At 40.7% G+C, this 20,967-nt stretch overlaps 2 protein-coding genes across 2 annotated transcripts in view; both read right to left on the bottom strand.

Annotated features, from left to right (window-relative positions):
* Positions 1–20,967, bottom strand: part of TMEM117 (transmembrane protein 117) — a 404,157-nt gene that overhangs the window by 122,535 nt on the left and 260,655 nt on the right. The window lies entirely within an intron of this gene.
* On the bottom strand, positions 8,003–20,625 carry LOC309554575 (uncharacterized protein; the record flags this gene model as incomplete). The annotated part of the gene is made up of 5 exons (XM_082256311.1): positions 8,003–8,885; positions 10,347–10,448; positions 10,622–10,858; positions 16,455–16,533; positions 20,619–20,625. The coding sequence occupies 5 exons, from the start codon at positions 20,623–20,625 to the stop codon at positions 8,003–8,005; spliced, it is 1,308 nt and encodes a 435-aa protein (XP_082112437.1).

Here is a 20,967-nt window from a genome sequence, read left to right as displayed (position 1 = left end):
ACACACTTAACCCCTCCCTGTCCAATAAAGTTAACCCCTTCCCTGCCAGTGTCATTTTTGCAGTAACAGTGCATATGTATAGCACTGATTACTGCAGTAATGTCACTGGTACCCCCAAAAGTGTCAAAAATGTCAGTCAAGGGTCCGATCTGTCCGCCGCAATGTCGCAGTACCGAAAAAAAAATCGCAGATCGCCGCCATTACGCGTTAAAAAAAAAAACACCAAAAATGACAAAAATCTTTCTCTTTGTTAGTAAACGCGATAACTTTTGCGCAAACCAATCAAAATACGCTTTTTGCGATTTTTTTTACCAAACATAGGTAGCATAAAACAAATTGGCCGAAAAATGTTAAAAAATTTTGATTTTTACTTTTTTTTTTGGGGAATTTCATATAAAAAAATGTGAAAAATATTGTTATTTTTGCAAAATTTACGCTCTTTTTTTGTTTATAGCGCGTGATCAAAAAATCGCACAGGTGATCAAATACCACCAAAAGAAAGCTCTGTTTGTGGGAAAAAAAGGACGTCAAATTCGTTTAGGTACAGCGTCGCACGACCGCGCAATTGTCCGTTAAAGTCACGCAGTAAAAAATCGCAAAAAAAACCCTGGTCCTTTAGCAGCCAAATCCTCCGGGGCTTAAGTGGTTAATGGACTAGCACTTTATTTAGCACTGTTTATGTATTATTTATTAGATGTTTGCATGAGTGGAAGCAGCGCTAGTTCATTTAATTTTGGAATTATCACATGAGGTATCACAACCTTTTTTACTTTAGCAGCAGCTTCTCAATATTTACAACTTAGGTCCACACACAGATACAGATATTAAGTAATTGTTTATAGCACCTTAGCGCAGGTATACATGCACCTTTTTTCCATATTCCCCATAGCTGCCATTTAACACCTTGTTAAAAATGTCAGTCAGGCCTAAAGTAAAAGGCAGAAGTTCTACACGTGGGCGTGGTTGGGGTGAGCTGGTTTTTAAGGGCAAAGCAGTGGTCAGGCTGCACCATCAGGAGACAGGACACCTCTGCCTTCTCTATTTAATAGTGTACATGTTATACATTCCAAGTACGCTCCAGAGCTTGCGCAGTATGTGCTGGAGCTGGCTTGCCCTATAGCCATTGTGCTGTCTAAGAGGGCCTTCAACACAGCTAGAAGTTTCCTCACAGAGATGTAAATCTACTTGTCCTGATGGTATGCACTGGCACACTTACATTAAAATGAACCAGTCTTTGCTTACCAGAAACTGCAGAACCTCTGCTACTGATGATAAATTTTAATGACTAAGGCTCCATTCACACCTGAGCTTATAGTTTTTATTTTTAGGCGTTTGTTTTGGGCGTTTTTCAGGCGTTTTTTGTAGGTGTTTGGAGGCAGGCATTGACATTTTACAAAAATGCTTGTAATTGGCCAAAAAAGCTCATGTACTTTTTGAGCTTCAGGCATTTTGCTTCAGGCTCATATGTGACCAGGGGCCATTGAAATGAATGGGATTTTGCTTGTTGGGCATTTTGAGACTTCAGAGATTAGCGTTTTATGAGCTGAAAAATGTTAAGGTGTCGTTTAATTGTCGTTAAAAAAAAAATAATGCCTGCTACTATTGTCAACTCATGACACCTCTTTAAAACTGTAAAGGTGCCGCACAATGTTTCCATAGTTGGACCCCATTTCCCAAATTTCTTTACTGCAAGGTAAATCCTGCATTGCATCTCAAAGTTTGCATTATGTTTCACTTAAGCACCGTAAAGGTGCCACTCAATGTTCCCATTGTTCATCAACTGCCAAATTTCTGATTGCTCCAATGTAAATCCTGCTTTTTGTCTCAGTTCATTGGCCATTTCATTCACAAATATATTTGGCTATCGTCTCTCAAAATAAAGCACAAATGCTTATTTCATGACACATAATCAAGCAGATAATAGTTTCATTGCGCAGATTCCTGAAGACACCATATCAGGTGAAATGCATTGAAGTTAATCCTGCGGCATCACTTCCGATCACGTCATTTCTGGGCAAGGTGGAACACAGGTGAAACACACGCTACGCGAGCGGCGTTTCCTACTGGCTATATACAGAGGAATAGAAGTTAGTGCTACTGGAAGCATTACCAAATGTGAGTTTTATGCACTTTATCTGTAACCTATGTTCTAATAAATATATCTGCGCAATGAAACTATTATCTGCTTGATATCCCTGAGTTCCAAGTACATCTGGGTGAAACCTATCTGAAGGGGCTTGATATATCCACCATACGGTTTCAGATCCAATTAGGCTCAACTTCAGTTCTATAGGTCCTGGGGGCCTGAATGGCTCTGGTGAGTTGCCTATACTTACTGAGGTGGAAGAGCACGGATTACCCACCAATAGCACATTTGAAGCACAGATCACTTTGTAGGGGAAGAAGGAGATTTTACCATCTGACTGATCTAAAGAATTTATGCACTATTTTATTCACACAATTCCTCTAAAGTCACATTATTTACACCACTTATAATATTTTTATTAATTTTTTTGATACAATTTATAATTTATTTAAAACGCACAAATCCATATTTTTAGCACCTTGGAGTATATTGCACTTTGCATTTTGCACTCATAATTGCACAAGGTTTTAATACTCATGAATTTATGCACATGTTCTTCAGCGCCTTAAATATTTATTTGAGTGTATGAGTAGCATATTGGAATATCATTGTTTGCACACTTCATGCACTTTGGAATCCATTGTATATTGCACACTCTAACTGCACTTTAGAAAGCACGTTTGCACTTTTATACACTGAAGTCACTTTTTATACAAGATATTTATTTTATTGTGTAGTTTTACACTTCTCATTTATTAATACTGTGCAATAAGGGTAATAGCGCCTCACTATACTACATCACTGAATTTAAGCATACACCTAAATTGACGGCAAAATTACCAAAAGTAACCAGCAGAAATAAAAAGGTAGGTGCTGTATTTCATTACCATATCCCATAATGACCAAAGTGCTGTATAAGTTTGGACTCAAGTAGATTGGAAGAGCTTCCTATTTAGCATCATTAATTGTAGCTAGATAAATACACGGGAATCAGTAATATGGCATGCAAGATCAGGAGGGTGGCTGGCAGTTGTGTAAGAGTCTAAATTATTTTGTTGGCAAAAAGTGAGAATAGGGATAGGTACCTATTTAATGCCCTGAGTATTATGGATTGTAGCAGCAAAGGGCTTAAAGCACAAAACAAATAGTGAAAAATACAGACATTCCTGTTGTGTCCAGTTAATCAGGAATGGACTGGAAGTGGCATACAGGCCTTTTACAGATGCAGAGGGCATAGCATACTAGACGGCTTGAATGACTCTTGGGAGAGGGCTCTTGATGCCTATAATTTGATGGGTCACAAAAAGAGCCAAATTAGGTGATCAATTGCCTTTTTGCCTTCAAAACTAAGAGCTTTACCTTCCTTGCCTTGCCTTTGGAGTAGATCAATGTGACCTATAGTCCTGTGAAGGGTTGTCTCCTGCCTGGAAAAAAAATGAATGAATACCACTTTGTCTTTGTGGATCAGGAGAGAACATGAAGTTGCCTATTGTACAAAATGTTTAACAGGGCTATAGGCCAAAAAAAACTAGTGCGGTTAGAAAAGTCTTTTCTTTTAGTTAACTATAATGTATGAGTGTGTCAGAGGTGGGAAAAGGATGTCTACTGGGGAAACTGTTGAAGTATACATGCTTTTTAAAACTACAATCATAAACAAACTAAAGCATTTATGTAAGAAAACTTACTTTTTCTCATCCATTGATCTCCAAAAATATATTTGGGTTTGCCTAGATAATGTTACATTCAAATGGAATATTCATGGCCCCCATCATATTTATATGATAATTTGTATAATCTCCACATCTAAGTGACAGTTTAAAGCTGACAGTTTGTAGAAACAAACAGAAACAATGTCACATGTCAGTTCAAACCCTGGAAACATTCTGTACTTTTTAATATTAGCCTGTCTCTCACTGGGCTCATGCTGCCTTAGCAAGATGCAGTAAACTATCATTTAATTCTTGTTGGCGCCCTGACCTATGATCTCCATTACCAACTGTGTTTTGATTTAGTTTTGAAAAGTTTAATGGCTTTATACAAGAGCTGTTCAGCTGTACAAATTTGAAATTGAAACATACAATACTTCTGTACAACAGAAAAAAGATCTCAGTACACTTTGTAATTAAAAAAGAAAATCCAACAAAAAGAAAACCCTCAAGGCGCTTAGTAGAGATATTTTGAAATGTAAACACTTACAAAATTACAAAATATTTGATTAAATTGTTGCTTGATGGTTATAAACATCAGCCTGGGTTAATCAATTATGACCCTACCCAGGATATTTTTCAGTCTCTTACATTAAAATAATTTCACAACTTTGTATAAAAAAAAAAAAAAGCTCACAACATGACATACGAGTTGGTGGAACCACAACAAGTCACAGGGTAGCAGGTTTGCAACTCATTTGGCCAGTCAAATACTTGCAAAGGACGGTAGGCAGTAAAGCAGTAGCCCACCCCAAAGCACCTTGTAGATGGGGGAATGGCCCTCTTTCCCACAGCCCTTGCCAGTGGGGCTTCCAGATCCTGACCCCCCACCCCCAAGGTGAGTATGGGGTACATTGTACCCCTACTCATTCACCCAAAAAGTGTCAAAAAGAAATAAAAACACAGAGACAGTTTTTGACAATTCCATTATTGAAAAAACAAAAACAATGTCCCCCTATGTAGATCTCCAGCGTCAATCACAATGTACACTGCCGACCCCAAAAAAAAAAAAGCTCCTCACCCGATGCTGGCTCCCCGCCGTCTGCCACCCCACCCCATAGCACCCCATGTTAAAGGCATGCGGTCTTGTATGGTTCAGGTGGGGGGGGGTGCTCACTCGCCCTCTCCTTTCCCTGGTTTGCCAGGCTGCATGCTTTGATAAGGGTCTGGTATAGATTTGTGGGGGGGACCCCACTCCATTTTTTTTAAAATTGCATTATGGGGTTCCCGTTAAAATCCATACCAGACCCGAAAGGAACTGTATCGATTGTGGGGGGGGGGGGGCACGCTGTTTTTCTTTTTTTACAATTTTTTGTTGCTGGCAATGTTTTTTTTTTGCATTCAGCTGTCAGCGTGGAACCCTGCTAAAAGCTGGTTAGTCATCCATTGTTAAGGACGAGCGGCTGGCTTCTTGGCCCGCTCCTTAACAAAAAGTTAATGTTTAAGACCCCGGGTGGCCACCGGCTTTAAAAACGAACAGCTGCTTTGGAAAATTGCAGTGAAAACTAAGAGAAAATTCCAGACACCAGACGTGTGAATCTAGCCTAACAGTTAACAACTAGTATTTTAGACAATTGCTTTTGGTATTGGTAATAGCTGAGAGTAATTATAAAAATTACCTTTATATATTCATTCTGTAGAGCAGTGATCTCAGGGATGATCTTGCCAAGGGCCTGCGGGGAAATTCCAGTGGTAAATTTTAAGTCCTGCAAGCTTCGCCCTGTTGCCAGATAACGCAGGGTGGCTATCAGCCTTTGCTCTGCACTAATGGCCTCAAGCATGGCTGTGTCCTGTTTCTGTATCCGGGGAGTGACAGATGACAGGAGATGCTGGAAGCACTCATCCTCCATTCGCAAATAATTACGGAAATCATCTGGGTTGTTTTTCTGAAACTCACGGATGAGTTGCATGTGGGAGTACTTTGCACGGTTGAGGAGCCATTCTTTACTCCACGATCTTCGCCTTCTCTTTTTCTTTTGGTTAAGAACATTCTGGATAGCCAGAACACCAAGGATAGCTACTGGAATGCTGGAATCCTCCATATTTCCAGAAATAGTGCAGAACGTGCGAATAAAAGAGTGAATAAACGTGGCCAGACACGAAAATTCCAAACAGCTCGGCACGAAGGCGCTCAAGGCGTGGCTAGAGGGGTCACACGCACATTACATCATTTCCCCTCACACGCTACAGCGTGTTTACGCATACCGGAAGCTTTTGAATCATCGTCCGAGAAAATTCGTATCGTAAGTAACCTCTCCCATTTGCGAATATAATTGAGAGTTCCTAGCAACCAAACAAAAGCGGACGGAACGTCGTCCGATTTTCGGATCGTGTGTACTGGGCATAAGGGTCCATGCACATTAGGTGGCTGAAAAAAATGCCAGAATCTAAGGCAGAAAAAGCAACATAGAAAAATACTTATAGTGGCTCATATTACACAAGAGTTTATGAGAGTTAATGGTCACTTGCTTTTATGTGTTTTATTTCAAAAACATTCCCCTCTGCTCTTTTTCACTATAATCAATGTACACTTGAAAGCGCTGAATGCTCCTGAATGCCGTGTTTATACACATTTAAAAGGCTTTACAATGTCAAGCATTTTTTCTACCTGAAAGCTCCTCTCAAAAATGTGATTCTGATGGGAGTTTTTTCAGCCTAAAGAAGCTTCTCTGCAAATATGCCTGTAAACTCCCTAATGTGTATAGGCAAATAGACTAACCTAGAGCTACTTATACAGGCTAAAAAATACCCAGTGTGCATGAACCCTAAGAAACATAGCATGAGCCTGCTTTCCAGCCTTAAAATACAAGAAGTATGCTGTATGCAAATACTGACTTTTCTATAAGTGCCGGTTCACACTTATGCGCTTGTACTGCGAATACGATGCGTTCTAAATAGTCTCCAATCGCATGCATTTACAAAATACATTGAATTCGTGACGGCCGTTCACATCTATGCGTTGCGATCCAGATGCGAATGTGATGCGATCATAAAAAGGGTCTTGTGCGAGTTTACAGCGCTGCGTTGCGAATTTAGTCTCCATAGACATGAATGTAAATCGGTCTGAACTCGCATGTACAGTTCAGATATGTGCAAATATGTGTACAGTTTGTCCCTTCAGCTCCACCCCTCTATTTCCTGTCCCGAGCCTCCATGTGACATCCACAAAAATCACAAACATCTTGGACATCCACAAACATGGCACCCAAACTTATTGGGATCGACAACGAGGAGCTGATCAGGCTTGTCCGTGCCAGGCCATATCTATGGGACAGCCGTACAGCAGAGTACAAGAATAATGCTCTAAAGAAAAGAGGGTGGGAAGAGATTTGTGTAAGCCTGTATCAGGACTGGAATGGATTCACACCCCAAGTGCGGAAACATAAAGGTAAGAAGATATTTTCTATGGTTCCTGTGTATATATTTATCACAGAAAGGGGAATCTATGGGGGGCCCTGATGTGAAGGGGATCTATGGGGGGAACCTGATGTGAAGGGGATCTATGGGGGGAACCTGATGTGAAGGGGATCTATGGGGGGCCCTGATTGAAGGGGATCTATGGGGGGCCCTGATTTCAAGGGGATCTATGGGGGGGCACTGATTTGAAGGGGATCTATGGGGGGCCCTGATTTGAAGGGGATCTATGGGGGCCCTGATTTGAAGGGGATCTATGGGGGCCCTGATGTGAAGGGGATCTATGGGGGCCCTGATTTGAAGGGGATCTATGGGGGTCCTGATGTGAAGGGGATCTATGGGGGGCCCTGATTTGAAGGGGATCTATGGGGGCCCTGATGTGAAGGGGATCTATGGGGGCCCTGATGTGAAGGGGATCTATGGGGGGGCACTGATTTGAAGGGGATCTATGGGGGGCCCTGATTTGAAGGGGATCTATGGGGGCCCTGATTTGAAGGGGATCTATGGGGGGCCCTGATGTGAAGGGGATCTATGGGGGGAACCTGATGTGAAGGGGATCTATGGGGGGCCCTGATGTGAAGGGGATCTATGGGGGGAACCTGATGTGAAGGGGATCTATGGGGGGCCCTGATTTGAAGGGGATCTATGGGGGGCCCTGCTCCAAAGGACGGAGCAAGTGGAAGACCATGCATGCTCAGTAGGTAACCACAAACGAAAAGAATTGAATTACGCAATGTTGAACATTTTAACAATAGTGTATTTATTTAAACAAAGTACAGAGAATGATGAACACTCTTTATTGAATGGCATCAAGCTGCCATGGCACTTGACCGGCAGGACTCATAAAGAAGTCTGTAAAATCCTCCCTGATGTTGGCCCCTCTGTAGTTTCCCCTGGTGTGGATCCACTCTGCACCTTCCATATCATCCATCAACGAGTCCTCGAAGAGGTATCCATCTCTTGATCTAACAAAATTGTGGAGTGCACAGGCAGCTTTGACAGCAATTATGGCATTATCTATGGTTAGAGTCATTGGTGTGTGAAGAAATCGCCACTTATTTGCTAGAATTCCAAAACTACACTCCACAACTCTGCGCGCTCTTGTGAGCCTGTAGTTGAAAACTCTCTTTTCGATAGTCAGTGAGCGATTTGCATACGGGCGTAGCAGGTGTTCTGAAAGCGCAAAAGCCTCGTCCCCAACAAAAACAAATGGGAGACTGGGCTGAGATGTTCCAGGCAGTGGTCGTTCATGTGGGAGGTCCAGGCTTTTGGCACGTAGCATTTTTCCAAAACTGGAGTGGGAAAAAATGCTGGAGTCGGAACTGCTCCCGTACGAACCAACATCTATGTAGGTGAATGAGTAATTTGCATCCGCCACTGCCAGCAAAACCACTGAAAAATATTTTTTGTAATTAAAATATTTGGTACCGCTACCAACTGGTCTCACAATCCTGATGTGCTTGCCATCTATTGCACCGACACAGTTAGGGAAGTTGCAGCGCTCCCAAAAAAGATCAGCTACAGAGATCCACTCCTCTTCGGTTGGTTTTCTCATCACCACATCTCTTAGGACCTCCCAAATGGCAATACAGGTATCACGCACAATTGTGCTCACAGTGGATTTCCCCAATTTGAATTCATAATGCAAGCTCGCAAATGAATTTCCAGTTCCAAGGTACCTGAAATAAAAAAATAGAAAATTATTATTAGTCATGTTTATCGCTTACAGAATCACTAATCCGAACAAGATGGCGTAGCCTCAAGGACACCATGCAGAGGTATAAGAGACTAGAACGTGAGGCGAGAAGTGGATCCGGTGCCCCCCCTAAGCGTCCCTATGCCTTTGCCAGATGTCTGGATTTTCTGGTACCGGTTCTAGAAATGCGGAAGTAAGTTATTGTCAAATTCCCTCTTTCACTTATTAACCCATCCTTCCCCCTCCCTCTTGCCCCCCCCACCCCCAACCCCCTCACCTTCCAATCCCCACCTATCATCTTTATTGTATTTGGAGCGGATAATGAAAAGTAGTTACATATTTGTAATTGCAGCACACAAGCAAGTTGGGAGGAGGTGGAGAATGAGCAGGAGGAACGGGAGGAGGAGGAGCATGCAGCAGTTGATGAAGAGGAAGGCATTGCATTTGCATGTTCATCAAATGTAGATAACATAGCAATTGAGGCACAGGGCTTGGATGAGTCCATATCCGCTCAGGAACCGGAAGTGGAGTACAATGAAACTGACGCTTCCACGCCTTCCACCAGGCCACTGAGTCAAGGCAGTCGAGGCTCTACGTCCCACAGGAGGCGAGGCAGCAGGGCAACTGCTCAGGCGGAAGATAATGAGCAGACAAAACATTTATTCGACATTATGTCTGGCATCAGCCAGCAAATAGATGCACAGCGATGCCCACACACACTATTTGCCCACAGTTTAGTGCCTCTTCTCAAAGAGGTCCCGCCGGAAAGATATTTTGAGATGAGAATGGCAGTACAAAACTGTATCCATTCATTCTCTGTACCACGACAGTTCCCGCAAGAGAATACATGGACCCCAAATTTAACACCCATTCAATCTGCCATTCCACCAAACCCTTATCCATCCAGTTTTGAACAATACCAGAGCATTCATGAAACCTCTAGATCCCAAATCCCATATCCTATTCCTTCTCCAATTCCCTCTGTAATCCCCCCCCCCACAGGAGAACATCGGATGTCTCCACTTCTTCCCATTTCCCCCCCTCCCGCAGACCACCACCGACACCACAATCAAGTGCATTGGCATCAAACTTACCTCCACCCTATCCACAATATAGGCCCACAAGTGGACCATCAAGAAATCCATCCCCGCTTGTGCCATTTAGGCTATATCCCAACACCTTGGATAGCTCTTCAACACCACTTGATCCAGATGAGAGTTCACCTAATTTTTTGGATCTATAGGATAGGACACTTGCCACTCTACCGCCATGTTGTCCAAATTTGTCTTTTATGACATCATGTTTCTGTTTTTGTTCTTGTTATTATATGCAACAAAATAAAAAATAAAGAAAAACTTTTTTTGGAAGCGACTTTGCCATCATATCTGTCTGCATAATATGGAGAAAAAAATACATGACATTTCACAAAATATATCACACTTACCGTAATGTAACAAGCAATCTTTCAGCAGGGACAACACTGTTCCGGAAGGTGCTGTTCTGACGCTCCAAACGGGAAAAGAGTAGTCCAAGTAATTCGTCAAAACTAAGAAATAAAAAACACAACACATGTAAGTGGCAAGCAAAAGGGGCGCGTGTGGAGCTTCTGGAATGATTCGGGGGTAGATATAGGTGAAAAGAGAGAGGGGGAAAAGAGAGAAATAGGGAAGCAGCAAAAAAGAGAGAAGGAGAAGGAGAGACTCCCTTTCACATACTAACCTATTAACTGACATCCGAGTATAGTTGAAGAACTTCTCTTCATGTTGACGGAGATGATTATAGAGGACACTGAACTGACCTCTGTCTTCCCTATTTGAAATTATGGGATGAACCCAATATCTTCGTTTTCTCATCATCCTCACCCTCCTCCTCCTCCTCCTCTCTTTGTCCATATCGATCAGGACTGCAGCAGTGACAGTAGCAACTGCTGCCATGACCAAGGGCAAATGAAACATACTGCAAAAAAGAACACACCAAAACACAGCTGACACTCCACAACAAACTCTCCCCACAAAAACCAGGAAGTCCACAGGAAGTTTACACCCATTTTATTTTGATTGGCCGGAGCAGAAATCGCATCTGAGCTTAATTAACATGATTACGCAAGTACAATTCGCATTGCAATCGCGCTGTACTATTTAGAAACGCAAGGTAAACATCGCACTGCAAATTCGCATTGCAAGCGCATAAGTGTGAACCGGCACTAAAAGTAAATTTACTGCGGCGGTCAGCCCCTCACAGGCAAAGTGACGTTAATTAACGTCACTAGCCTGGGAGGGTCTGGGGAGCGAGCGCGCGCCGCCGGCCTGTCATTCTCCTCGGTGTAAAAACACTGATCACACGGTTCTATTGTGTAGAACCGTTGATCAGTGTCCTTACACCTCAAGTCACAGCCTATCACAGTAGAAAGCACGCCCCTAGGGACACACACAGCCCCTCCCTCTCAAATAAAGTTAACCCCTTCACTACCAGTGTATTTTTACAGTAACAGTGCATATTTATAGCACTGATTACTGTAGAAATGTCACTGGTAACCCCAAAAGTGTCAAAAATGTCAGTCAAGGGTCCGATCTGTCCGCCCCAATGTCGCAGTACCGCAAAAAAATCGCAGATCGCCGCCATTACGCGTTAAAAAAAAAACAACAAAAATGACAAAAATCTTTCCCTTTGTTAGTAAACGCGATAACTTTTGCGCAAACCAATAAAAATACGCTTTTTGCGATTTTTTTTACCAAACATATGTAGCATAAAACAAATTGGCCGAAAATGTTAAAAAATGTTGATTTTTACATTTTTTTGGGGGGGAATTTCATCTAAAAAAATTTGAAAAATATTGTTATTTTTGCAAAATTTACGCTCTTTTTTTGTTTATAGCGCAAAAAGTAAAAAGCGCACAGGTGATCAAATACCACCAAAAGAAAGCTCTGTTTGTGGGAAAAAAAGGACGTCAAATTTGTTTAGTTACATCGTCGCACGACCGTGCAATTGTCCGTTAAAGTCACGCAGTGCCGAATCGCAAAATACCCCCTGGTCGTTTAGCAGCCAAATCCTCCGGGGCTTAAGTGGTTAAAGGGAGACTAAGGGTTTGGGGTCCGTTTTTAAACTATTATATATTTTTTATTTTTTTGCATACAATCTTTGTCTTACAAATAAAAAGTTAACCACTTGCCGACCAGCCACCGCAGTTATACAGCGACTGGTTGGCAGGTTCCTGCTATTTGCCGTACCTGTGTGGCGGTCCGCAGGAGCGATCCTGGGGGTGCGTGCACGCCCACTTGCCAGCCGCCAGGCACCTGCAATCGCTCCCCGTGAAGAGAGAACACAGCAGACCGTTGTTCTCTCAGGAATCAATGCATAGCTCCTGTGTTCCTCCTATTTAGTAATACAGGTCTCTGTATTTATTTCACAAGCCAATCCCCCCACAGTTAGAAAACACCCCCTAGGCTCACACTTAACCATTTGATCACCCCTGGGTTAACCCCTTCCCTGCCAGTGTCATTATTACAGTAACAGTGCATATTTTTAGCACTGATTACTGTAGTAATGTCACTGGTTCCCCAAAAGTGTCAAAATTACATAAATATTTCCCCTAGTTTGTAGACGCGATAACTTTTGCGCAAACCAATCAAAATACGACTATTGGGATTTTTGTTTACCAAAAATTTGTAGCAGAATATAAATTGGCCTAAAATGATGAAATATTTCGATTTTTTTTTCTTGGGGGGGGGGGGGATGTTATATAGCAGAAAGTGAAAAAGATTGTTTTTTTTTTTTTTTTTCAGAATTGTAATTTTTTTTGTTTATTGCGCAAAAAAAAAAAAAAACAGAGATGATCAAATACCACCAAAAGAAAGCACTATTTTGGGGGGAAAAAGGACATCACGTTTATTGGGGTATAGCATTGCGTGATCGCGCAATTATCCGTTAACGTAACGCAGTGCCCAATCGCAAAAAATGGCCTGGGGGAAAATCTTCCGGTCCGGAAGTGGTTAATGTATGGCAACGAATTCCCGAAGCACTATAAGTTATCTAAAGAGATAGCACAGCAATGATTACAGTATCTTTTTTTAATAATTGGTTTCAGCATAAGCTGTCTGATAAAGTGTAATTCACCAGGATGAGTCAGTAAGTTCTGTGTGTTAAAGCGGTAGTAAACTCTGAATTTAGATTTTTGCATACAGGTAAGCTTGTATTAAAGCTTACCTGTAGGTAAAATAAATATATCCTAGATGGTGCACTTTTTCTAGGCATGTCATCATCGCTCAGCAATTCAAGTAGTCACAGCCTGCAAACCCAGGAAGGAAAACCGGGTAAAGATGAAAGCCTTTTTAGCAGTGACAGCGTGCCGCTGGAGGGCTTCGTTTCAATGTAAGTCTTTCATAATGTGCTGTTATGCAATGCATACTAGCACATTATGATATTGCCTTGAAGGAGGAAACATTTTTATTTATTTTTTATTTTAAAGACTTTATTACCACTTTAATTTTATCTTGGGCTACTGATCTCTGTGTACAACAGGCTTTATTTTGAACAGAGGGTTAAATAATTAGCGATGAAGAATTGCACTTAATCCTAAAACTCCATATAATGGCTCAAATAAGAATACAAAATAATAATAGGCAATGTGTCAAATACCAATAAGCAATGTATCATATATATCCGACCAAAAAAAAGTATTTTGCAAACTGTATTTATTTGAGTCTGACCATATTAAAGAAGAAAGAAAATATGCAACTGAATCAACTACACATCCTGAAGTCAACTTTCTTTGACTTCACACAATACAATACAATTTGCCTCTCAATAGGTCTCTGGTACCCCATTATATTGTGAGGCGCATAAAAATTTCAACAGCAGACCTAAGCTCAAAGTTAAGGTCAGTTTTAAACCAATAGGGTGTCAATAGAAAAGGTCAGATGGTATACTAGAATTTCTATAAATTTGCCATGATCAAGGAGTTTCCATGGTTACAATAACATGTATTAATAGGTCAGGCTTCAGTCAAAATGAAGGAAAAGACTGCTGATAGCACTCCTCTACAGTAACAAGGTTGCCACCGGCACATCATTTGGTACCAAAGCACCATAAGATCTCTTAGGGTTGTGATTTGCATACAACATATACACAGGGCTTCCAGTGATGTTGGAGGACAGTTTACATCAGCTACTGATATCTGTATCTTCTTATACTACCGCTGATTTGTGAAATGTTATAGGTAACAAATTCCTACCGACGAGCAACATATGATGGAAACCCATAATGGATCATTTTTTTAACAGGTTAATTGTAGTACCATAACATTTCTAAGACTTACTTAATTGTTCATTACAAATCCAATTTCATGTTACCCTCCTTAACCTCATTCAGTAAACAGGAAAGAAAGACTTCAGAAAACTATTGTTATATGCATTGTGTAACCTAGCAACAACTGCACGTACCTTTAGCTCTATAAATAGAAGAAACATAGATCTACAAACCCAAGAATGCAAAATAAAAGTATTAGCACACATACAAGAATGCAGATCTTTTATATTGGTATGTTTATGGACATACTGTATACACATATCTTTCATTTCAATGTGGTTATGAACACATACACAAAAACACCTGTACGACCCTGACATGACGATACAACATTCTTCATCTATGGTAAACTGATATTTATACTGGATAGGATCTGGAAGAATATTATTTAAAAGCAGATAAGGTGCAAACTCGAAATACAGAATATATGTGAAAGCCTGCATTGTTAAATATATAGTCAAACTACTTGTACTTCCCAAAGACATGAAATGTGTTTCATACAAAGCACCAAAAAAAAAAAACTGCAATAATTAATGATAAACGAAAAAAGTGCACCCCACCTACGCTTGTTTAAAATTCAACTCAAATGTTTAGTATCTGAGGAAAAACTAAAAATAAAAGTTGGATACATGGATGTATAGAAATACAGTAAAACCTTGGATTGCGAGCATAATTCTTTCCGGAAACGTGCTTGTAATCCAAAGTTCTTATATATCAAAGCAAATTTCACTATAAGAAATATTAGAAACTCAGATGATTCGTTCCACAACCATAAGTCCTTCAGTTCATATAAAAAGATTACAGTAATCCCCCGCTACATCGCGGTTCAGTTTTTGCGGTCCCGGTAATTCGCGTTTTTTTTTGTAATGTTATTTTACTATATAAATCATTAAAAATGAAAGATTTTTGTGTTTTTCATAGCTCTTGCTCTGTCTCTAAGTATCTTTTATGTGTTTAAATGAGTTTCTATTGTTTTAAAAGTGTGTTTAAAGACCTTAAAATGCTTCTACATGTACAGTGACAGTAAAAAAATCATGCCTACAATGCATTTTAATAGGGTTTTTCTATTTCGCGGAATTTCACTTTTCGCGGCTGGGTCCGGAACGTAACCCCCGCAATGGAGGGGGGTTTACTGTATAGCAATCTGATAGATTGTGTAACCATAAAATGTCCATCCACAAATGGCGCCTCCACAAGGGGATTAGAAGCAAAACTCAGCAGGAGCTACAAAGTATATAAGAGAAGAGAGGCACCTCTAAGTGTAGCAATATGGTTACATTTAATGAAAGTTCAACATTTAACAACTCACATGGTTGATGATTAGAAGAAGCAGGCATCCGGGGTGAAGCTGTCCACATAGATCATCCTCCTCACCGTCATCAGTCTGCGGTCATGACCGGGAAACAATAGAGTGATCTGAAAGCGAGGCTTGAAACGTTCATGAAGCGCAGCATGGAAAGATGATGTCAATGGAGGTGCAGTGGAAGGTCTATGTGGACAGTTTTACCCCGGATGCCTGCATACTTAGATGTGCCTGTTTTACTCATCAACCATGTGAGTTGCTAAATGTTGCACCTTCATTAAATGGAACCATATTGCTACACTTAGAGGCGCCTCTCTTCTCTTTTATACTCAGTTGTATATCAACACATCGGTTATTTATCAAGTCAAAATTTATAAAAATGTTTTGCTTGTCTTGCAAAATGCTTTCAAACCAAGTTACTCTCAATCCAAGGTTTTACTGTATTTATTTAATTACTGACCTAAAAAGGCACACAAACCATACAGAGGGACAGATGATAAAAGAGCACATCAATAAACATTTTTACACTAGCTTAATACAATGATATATTATCCAATTCACCATGAAGGTGATTTTTATATACTATTGCATTGATACTCTTTTGGCTACAGTTATTGTTAAAAACAAACAAATTACCATTGCCCAATAAAAGCATCCTATCCCCTGTGGAGGCAATGGCAAGAAAATCCTGTCTGCAGGTGTTGTATCAGGCATTGTTCATCCCGTGTAAACTGTCAAATATTCTCTACCTGTATTTCCTGTATTATTATTCACCTGCTGTGCTTTCTACAGACATTGCTGTTAATTGCTAAGATTCTAATGAGCCTTTGTCAAACATCTCCCACTACTCCTCTTAATACATGACAATTTTAAACTGCATCATTTTAGCTGAACTCAAAGCACTTTAAAAGGACATTACCAGCAAACACTTTGAGTTCTTCTAACCTTTGAATTGCTTGCTTTTCTGCTATTTGATAATCATATGCAAATTTGTAAATGCTCCTTCTAGTAGTCATCTGTATATCTGAGAATGTGATTTAAATGGCTGTTATAGCTAACGTTTATTTATTTAAAACATTATTTTATCTAGTTATGAATTTACTGCATATTAAATCATTAAATGTATTTTACAATGAACTTGAGAAATACTTGAGCATTCACATTTGGAGAGGCAGGATCAGGTTGGAGACCATGCTGTAATCCTAAAAGCCCAACCCTTTGCAAAATCCTCTTAATAGGATCTTTTTCCAGAGTTGGACAGCCCTCACTTCCTGATGGTTTCAACAAGGCTCTCAATATACTGTGGGTGCAGGGTGCCATAGTGAAATTCTTACAGAACATGGGTCCATGATGCCCTGCACTTACAGTATGTCATAATTTAACCCATTGGATGTCATTGAAGACTAAGGACATTTTGTGGTGTTAATACAGCACTGGAAAGGTGGGAAATATTTCAGCCAGAATTTTTTTTTTCTAGACCCCCATGGAAACACTAGCCTAGACTTAAGGTTTAACTGCAGTAGAAAAAGATTAAATCACCAACCTGGCTATGCTGTCTAACAATTAGTGCTTTTTTACCCTAATGCAGTCTAGCAGCCCCCCAGCCTCCCCTAATACTTACCTGAGCCCCATCATGATCTAGCCATGTGTATGAGAGCCCCAGCTTTCCGGGGGACTCTCCCTTCTCATTGGCTGATATGGCACTGTCAATTACAGCTAGTGAGCCAATAAGGAGAGAGGAGCGGGGTCAAGCCACATCTATGTGTAAATGGACGTGCAGAACAGCAGCTCAGGAGTGAGCCTGCTTGGGTGCGCTCATAGAAAGCTGATTGCTCTGGGGGCAGGAGGGAGGGGCAAGGCAGTGGCGTACCAATGGGGGGGGCAGGAGGGTCGTCCACCTCGGGTGCCACACATTGGGGGGGTGTCAGGCCAGCGCTGCTTTGGGGTCTCAGGCAAGCACCGCTTATTCGGCAGTTCTGCTTCCCTCTTTGGAGCTTTGATCTCTAGTAGCCCGTTGGAACACATTTACGGCTCCAATTCTTGGTCCCTATGGTTGATGTGCATTCCACATTTCAGGACTATACTTTTCTTCATGCTTTGCACCCCAGCGAACACCCCAGAAACATTTACATCCTGATTCCACTGTCACCAAGCGCATCATATCACACCTTCTTCTTCTTCTCCTGAAAACAAGCACCCCTGTGGTAAGTGTGTGAACAGTGGTGTTTTGTTTAGATTATTGCCAGATGGGTAGGGGGTGCCAGATGGGGGGGTGCCAGATGGGGGGGTTGTGCCAGATGGGGGAGTGCCAGATAAAGGATCCGTCCCAGGTGCTAAATGCTCTAGGTACATCCCTGGGACTGGGAGTTCTGGCTGGGGACCCAAAAAGAGGAGTACCAGGGCTGCTCTGTGCAAAACCACTGCATAGAGCAGGTAAGCATGACATGTTTGTTGTTAAAAAAATACTTTAATACTATATTTATTATTTTAAAAAAGATTTAAAAATACATTGGCACGTAAACAGTTTATGTATGTATATTTTAAATTTTTTAAGCTATTAATTAGCTGTGTGCTTGGAGCTTTTTTTTTTTTTTTTTTTTTAATTATATAGGGAATGTTAACAGCGAAGGACAATTATATAGAGTATAATTTTAACAAATCTCCAAACAAAAATCAGAATCTCAGGTTCTTAATTCAAAACATCCTATATGTCCTATCATACGCTTACAGCTGCATGCATCTTGATGTGTACCCTTCCCCCACTGAAATTATGCTCTACTCCTGTTGTTACCACTATTATCCTTAATGACAGTGCTGGAGAGAGCATAGAGACTGTAGAAGCCTTGGAGACTATCCTGGAGTTCTGCTTCAAATGCTAACATTCTCTCTTACAATCAAGGCAAACCCATTGCAGTGAAGCTACACAAATTTACCCACAATTTATATCTCTACATCATGTATATTCTGTTTAACTACTTGTATACCAAAGTACATTTATAAACATCATTGTACGCAAGTGGTTAAATCAAGCTCACAGCTGCTGTGAACTTGATACCAGCTTTAAGAGCCACTAAAGGGCTTTCCTATAAAAGTGACTGGGTGGTTCTAGAGCCTCCTGATCACTTTTATGGCGCTCTCAAGGGGCAACCCACTCCAGTGGCACCGGCGGCATCTGCAGTGGGACTATGGGAAACAGCCTCCCTGGTGAAAGCAAGAGGGGCACAGGGAACATTAATTCCCTGCTCCCTGTGACAAATGGCACACTTTACATCACTTTTGGGGTCACAGTTATTATTCAGCTAATGAAGACGAGGATGCAGCTATTCAAACATGAACTGTGTTTAAATAGTTGCATTGGAGGGAAGGGGAGACATTGAAGGTCTTATAGACCCTCAATGTTTCCATAAAGAGGACCTGTCACCTGCCCTTGCTATCACACAGGGGGTGTGTTAATCCACATGATAGCAGTAAAGTAAAAAAAAAAATAAAAAAAGTGTAAATAAAAATTGTACAAAATAAATAAAAATAATAAAAAAATTGTAAAAACACCCCCAATCCCCCCGCACCCATGTAAAAAGTGCACCATAGGGCGAGCACGTGTATATAAACATCAATTGCACCAGCCATATGAGGCATCGTCATGAAAGTCAAAATGAGCGCAATAATTCTAGGGCCATAATTCAGTTAACTCTAAACTGATGGCTGGTAATAGCTTTTAAAGCATTGACTATGGAGAGTTTTGGGTACCATCGTTTTTTACGATTTAGGGGCATGCACACTTTGAGGAATGTTTAAATCTTGTTACTCAATGCAAACCCATCTGTTATAATTTACCAAAGAATTGGGTATTATATTGTGTTTGTTTTCACTAAAATTTAAATGCATTTTTTTCTTAAAAATACGCGTCAACTAAATAACTGTGCAAATGTGCTACGTAAAAAATTGCAACCACCACCATTTTATTCTCCTGGGTCTCTGCTTTCATAAAGTATATACTTTTTGGGGAGTTTACAGTAATAGTGGGTATACTGTAAAATTATACTTCCCTTTCAATCAGAAGAGCTGTTATCTTTTGTAAAATTCAATGCAAATTCAATCTGGAGACGTTCTGTATACAGTTGGTGAACAGAACATCCCAGAAAATGTAATTTCCTGCTTGTGTAATTTGCAGATTTTCCCAGAAGTCTGCACTAAGATACAAGTCACTTTGTACAAAAATACAAAGTCATACTTTACAATAAAAGTTACTACTCTCCTCATTAGAGCCCTGCAAGTGTATTACCTGATCAAAAAATGAAAAAGTCAATCCTATTCATAATCAGCTCTGCACAAAGACATGATCTGACAAAGAGCTGTGACTTCAAAGCATAAATAGGTAGGACTCTGAAACACAGTATGTTAAAATTCTTGCAAAGTATATAGATCATGTATATAGATAACCCCATATGTATATGGGGGGTGGTTTGTTGTGTTTAAAGTGGAAGTAAACCCTGTTTTTGAACTTGTAACTACAGGTAAGCATATGATAAGGCTTACCAGTAGGTACAGTAAATATCTCCTAAACCTGCATGGTTTAGGAGATATTCACACTGCAGACATCTGGTAATGTCACTGGTGCATGTGCTCTGAAAGGACGGAATACTCATCCCTTCAGAGCTCCGTGCGGCGGTCTGTGACTCCTGTGCACTTGCGCAGGAGTGAAGTCATTGCGGTGTGACCAATCAGAAGGCCATTGGACACAAACCCAGAAGAAAGACTGGGTGAAGATGGGAGCGGAATACTCATCCCTTTAGAGCTCTGTGTCGCAGTCTGTGACGTCATTGTGATGTGGCCAATCAGAAGGCCAGAGGACGGGAACATGGAAGGAAGACTAGGTGAGGATGGGAGCCATGACAGTGGTGACAGCTCGCCGCTGGAGGGCTTCCTTCTAAGGTAAGCATTTCATAATATGCTAGTATGCGATGCATACTAGCAAATTATGCCTTTACCTTGCAGGTTTAAAAAATAAAAATAAAAAATAGGCTGTGGTTTAACTACCGCTTTATGCTAAATGAATAATAATAGAAAAAAAAAACGTAGACTGTGCATTTTTAAATTTGTATGACTCACCTTGCATGATCTACAGCAGTTGGAAGCTGAACACTGTATGAACGTGTGTTCGGGGTGCACCTGGGGCATAATTAGTAGTAGATATTCAGCAGTTTCTGTGTCTTCTATTTACTGTAAATGTCTCTTTTTCATAAAATGGTCTATCAGTCGCTCAGAAACTTCTGTTGAGTTGGAACACTCTAAACTAGTTTGTGTCTAGACACAAGAGGCAAATATTCTACCCATCTGTACTCAGAAAGTTGTTATCATGATATTATAACAATACCCAGACAATATTGTATTTTTCAGTATGGTTAACAGCTGCATGTTGAAGGGTTTCTGTAGTTAAAATGTTGTCTTAAATATGATC

Source organism: Pelophylax lessonae (assembly GCF_965119305.1).
Source record: "Pelophylax lessonae genome assembly, chromosome: 4".
Classification (NCBI taxonomy): Eukaryota; Metazoa; Chordata; class Amphibia; order Anura; family Ranidae; genus Pelophylax; species Pelophylax lessonae.
The sequence above is the reverse complement of the archived record's forward strand: the minus strand, read 5'-3'. Positions and strand labels throughout refer to the sequence as shown.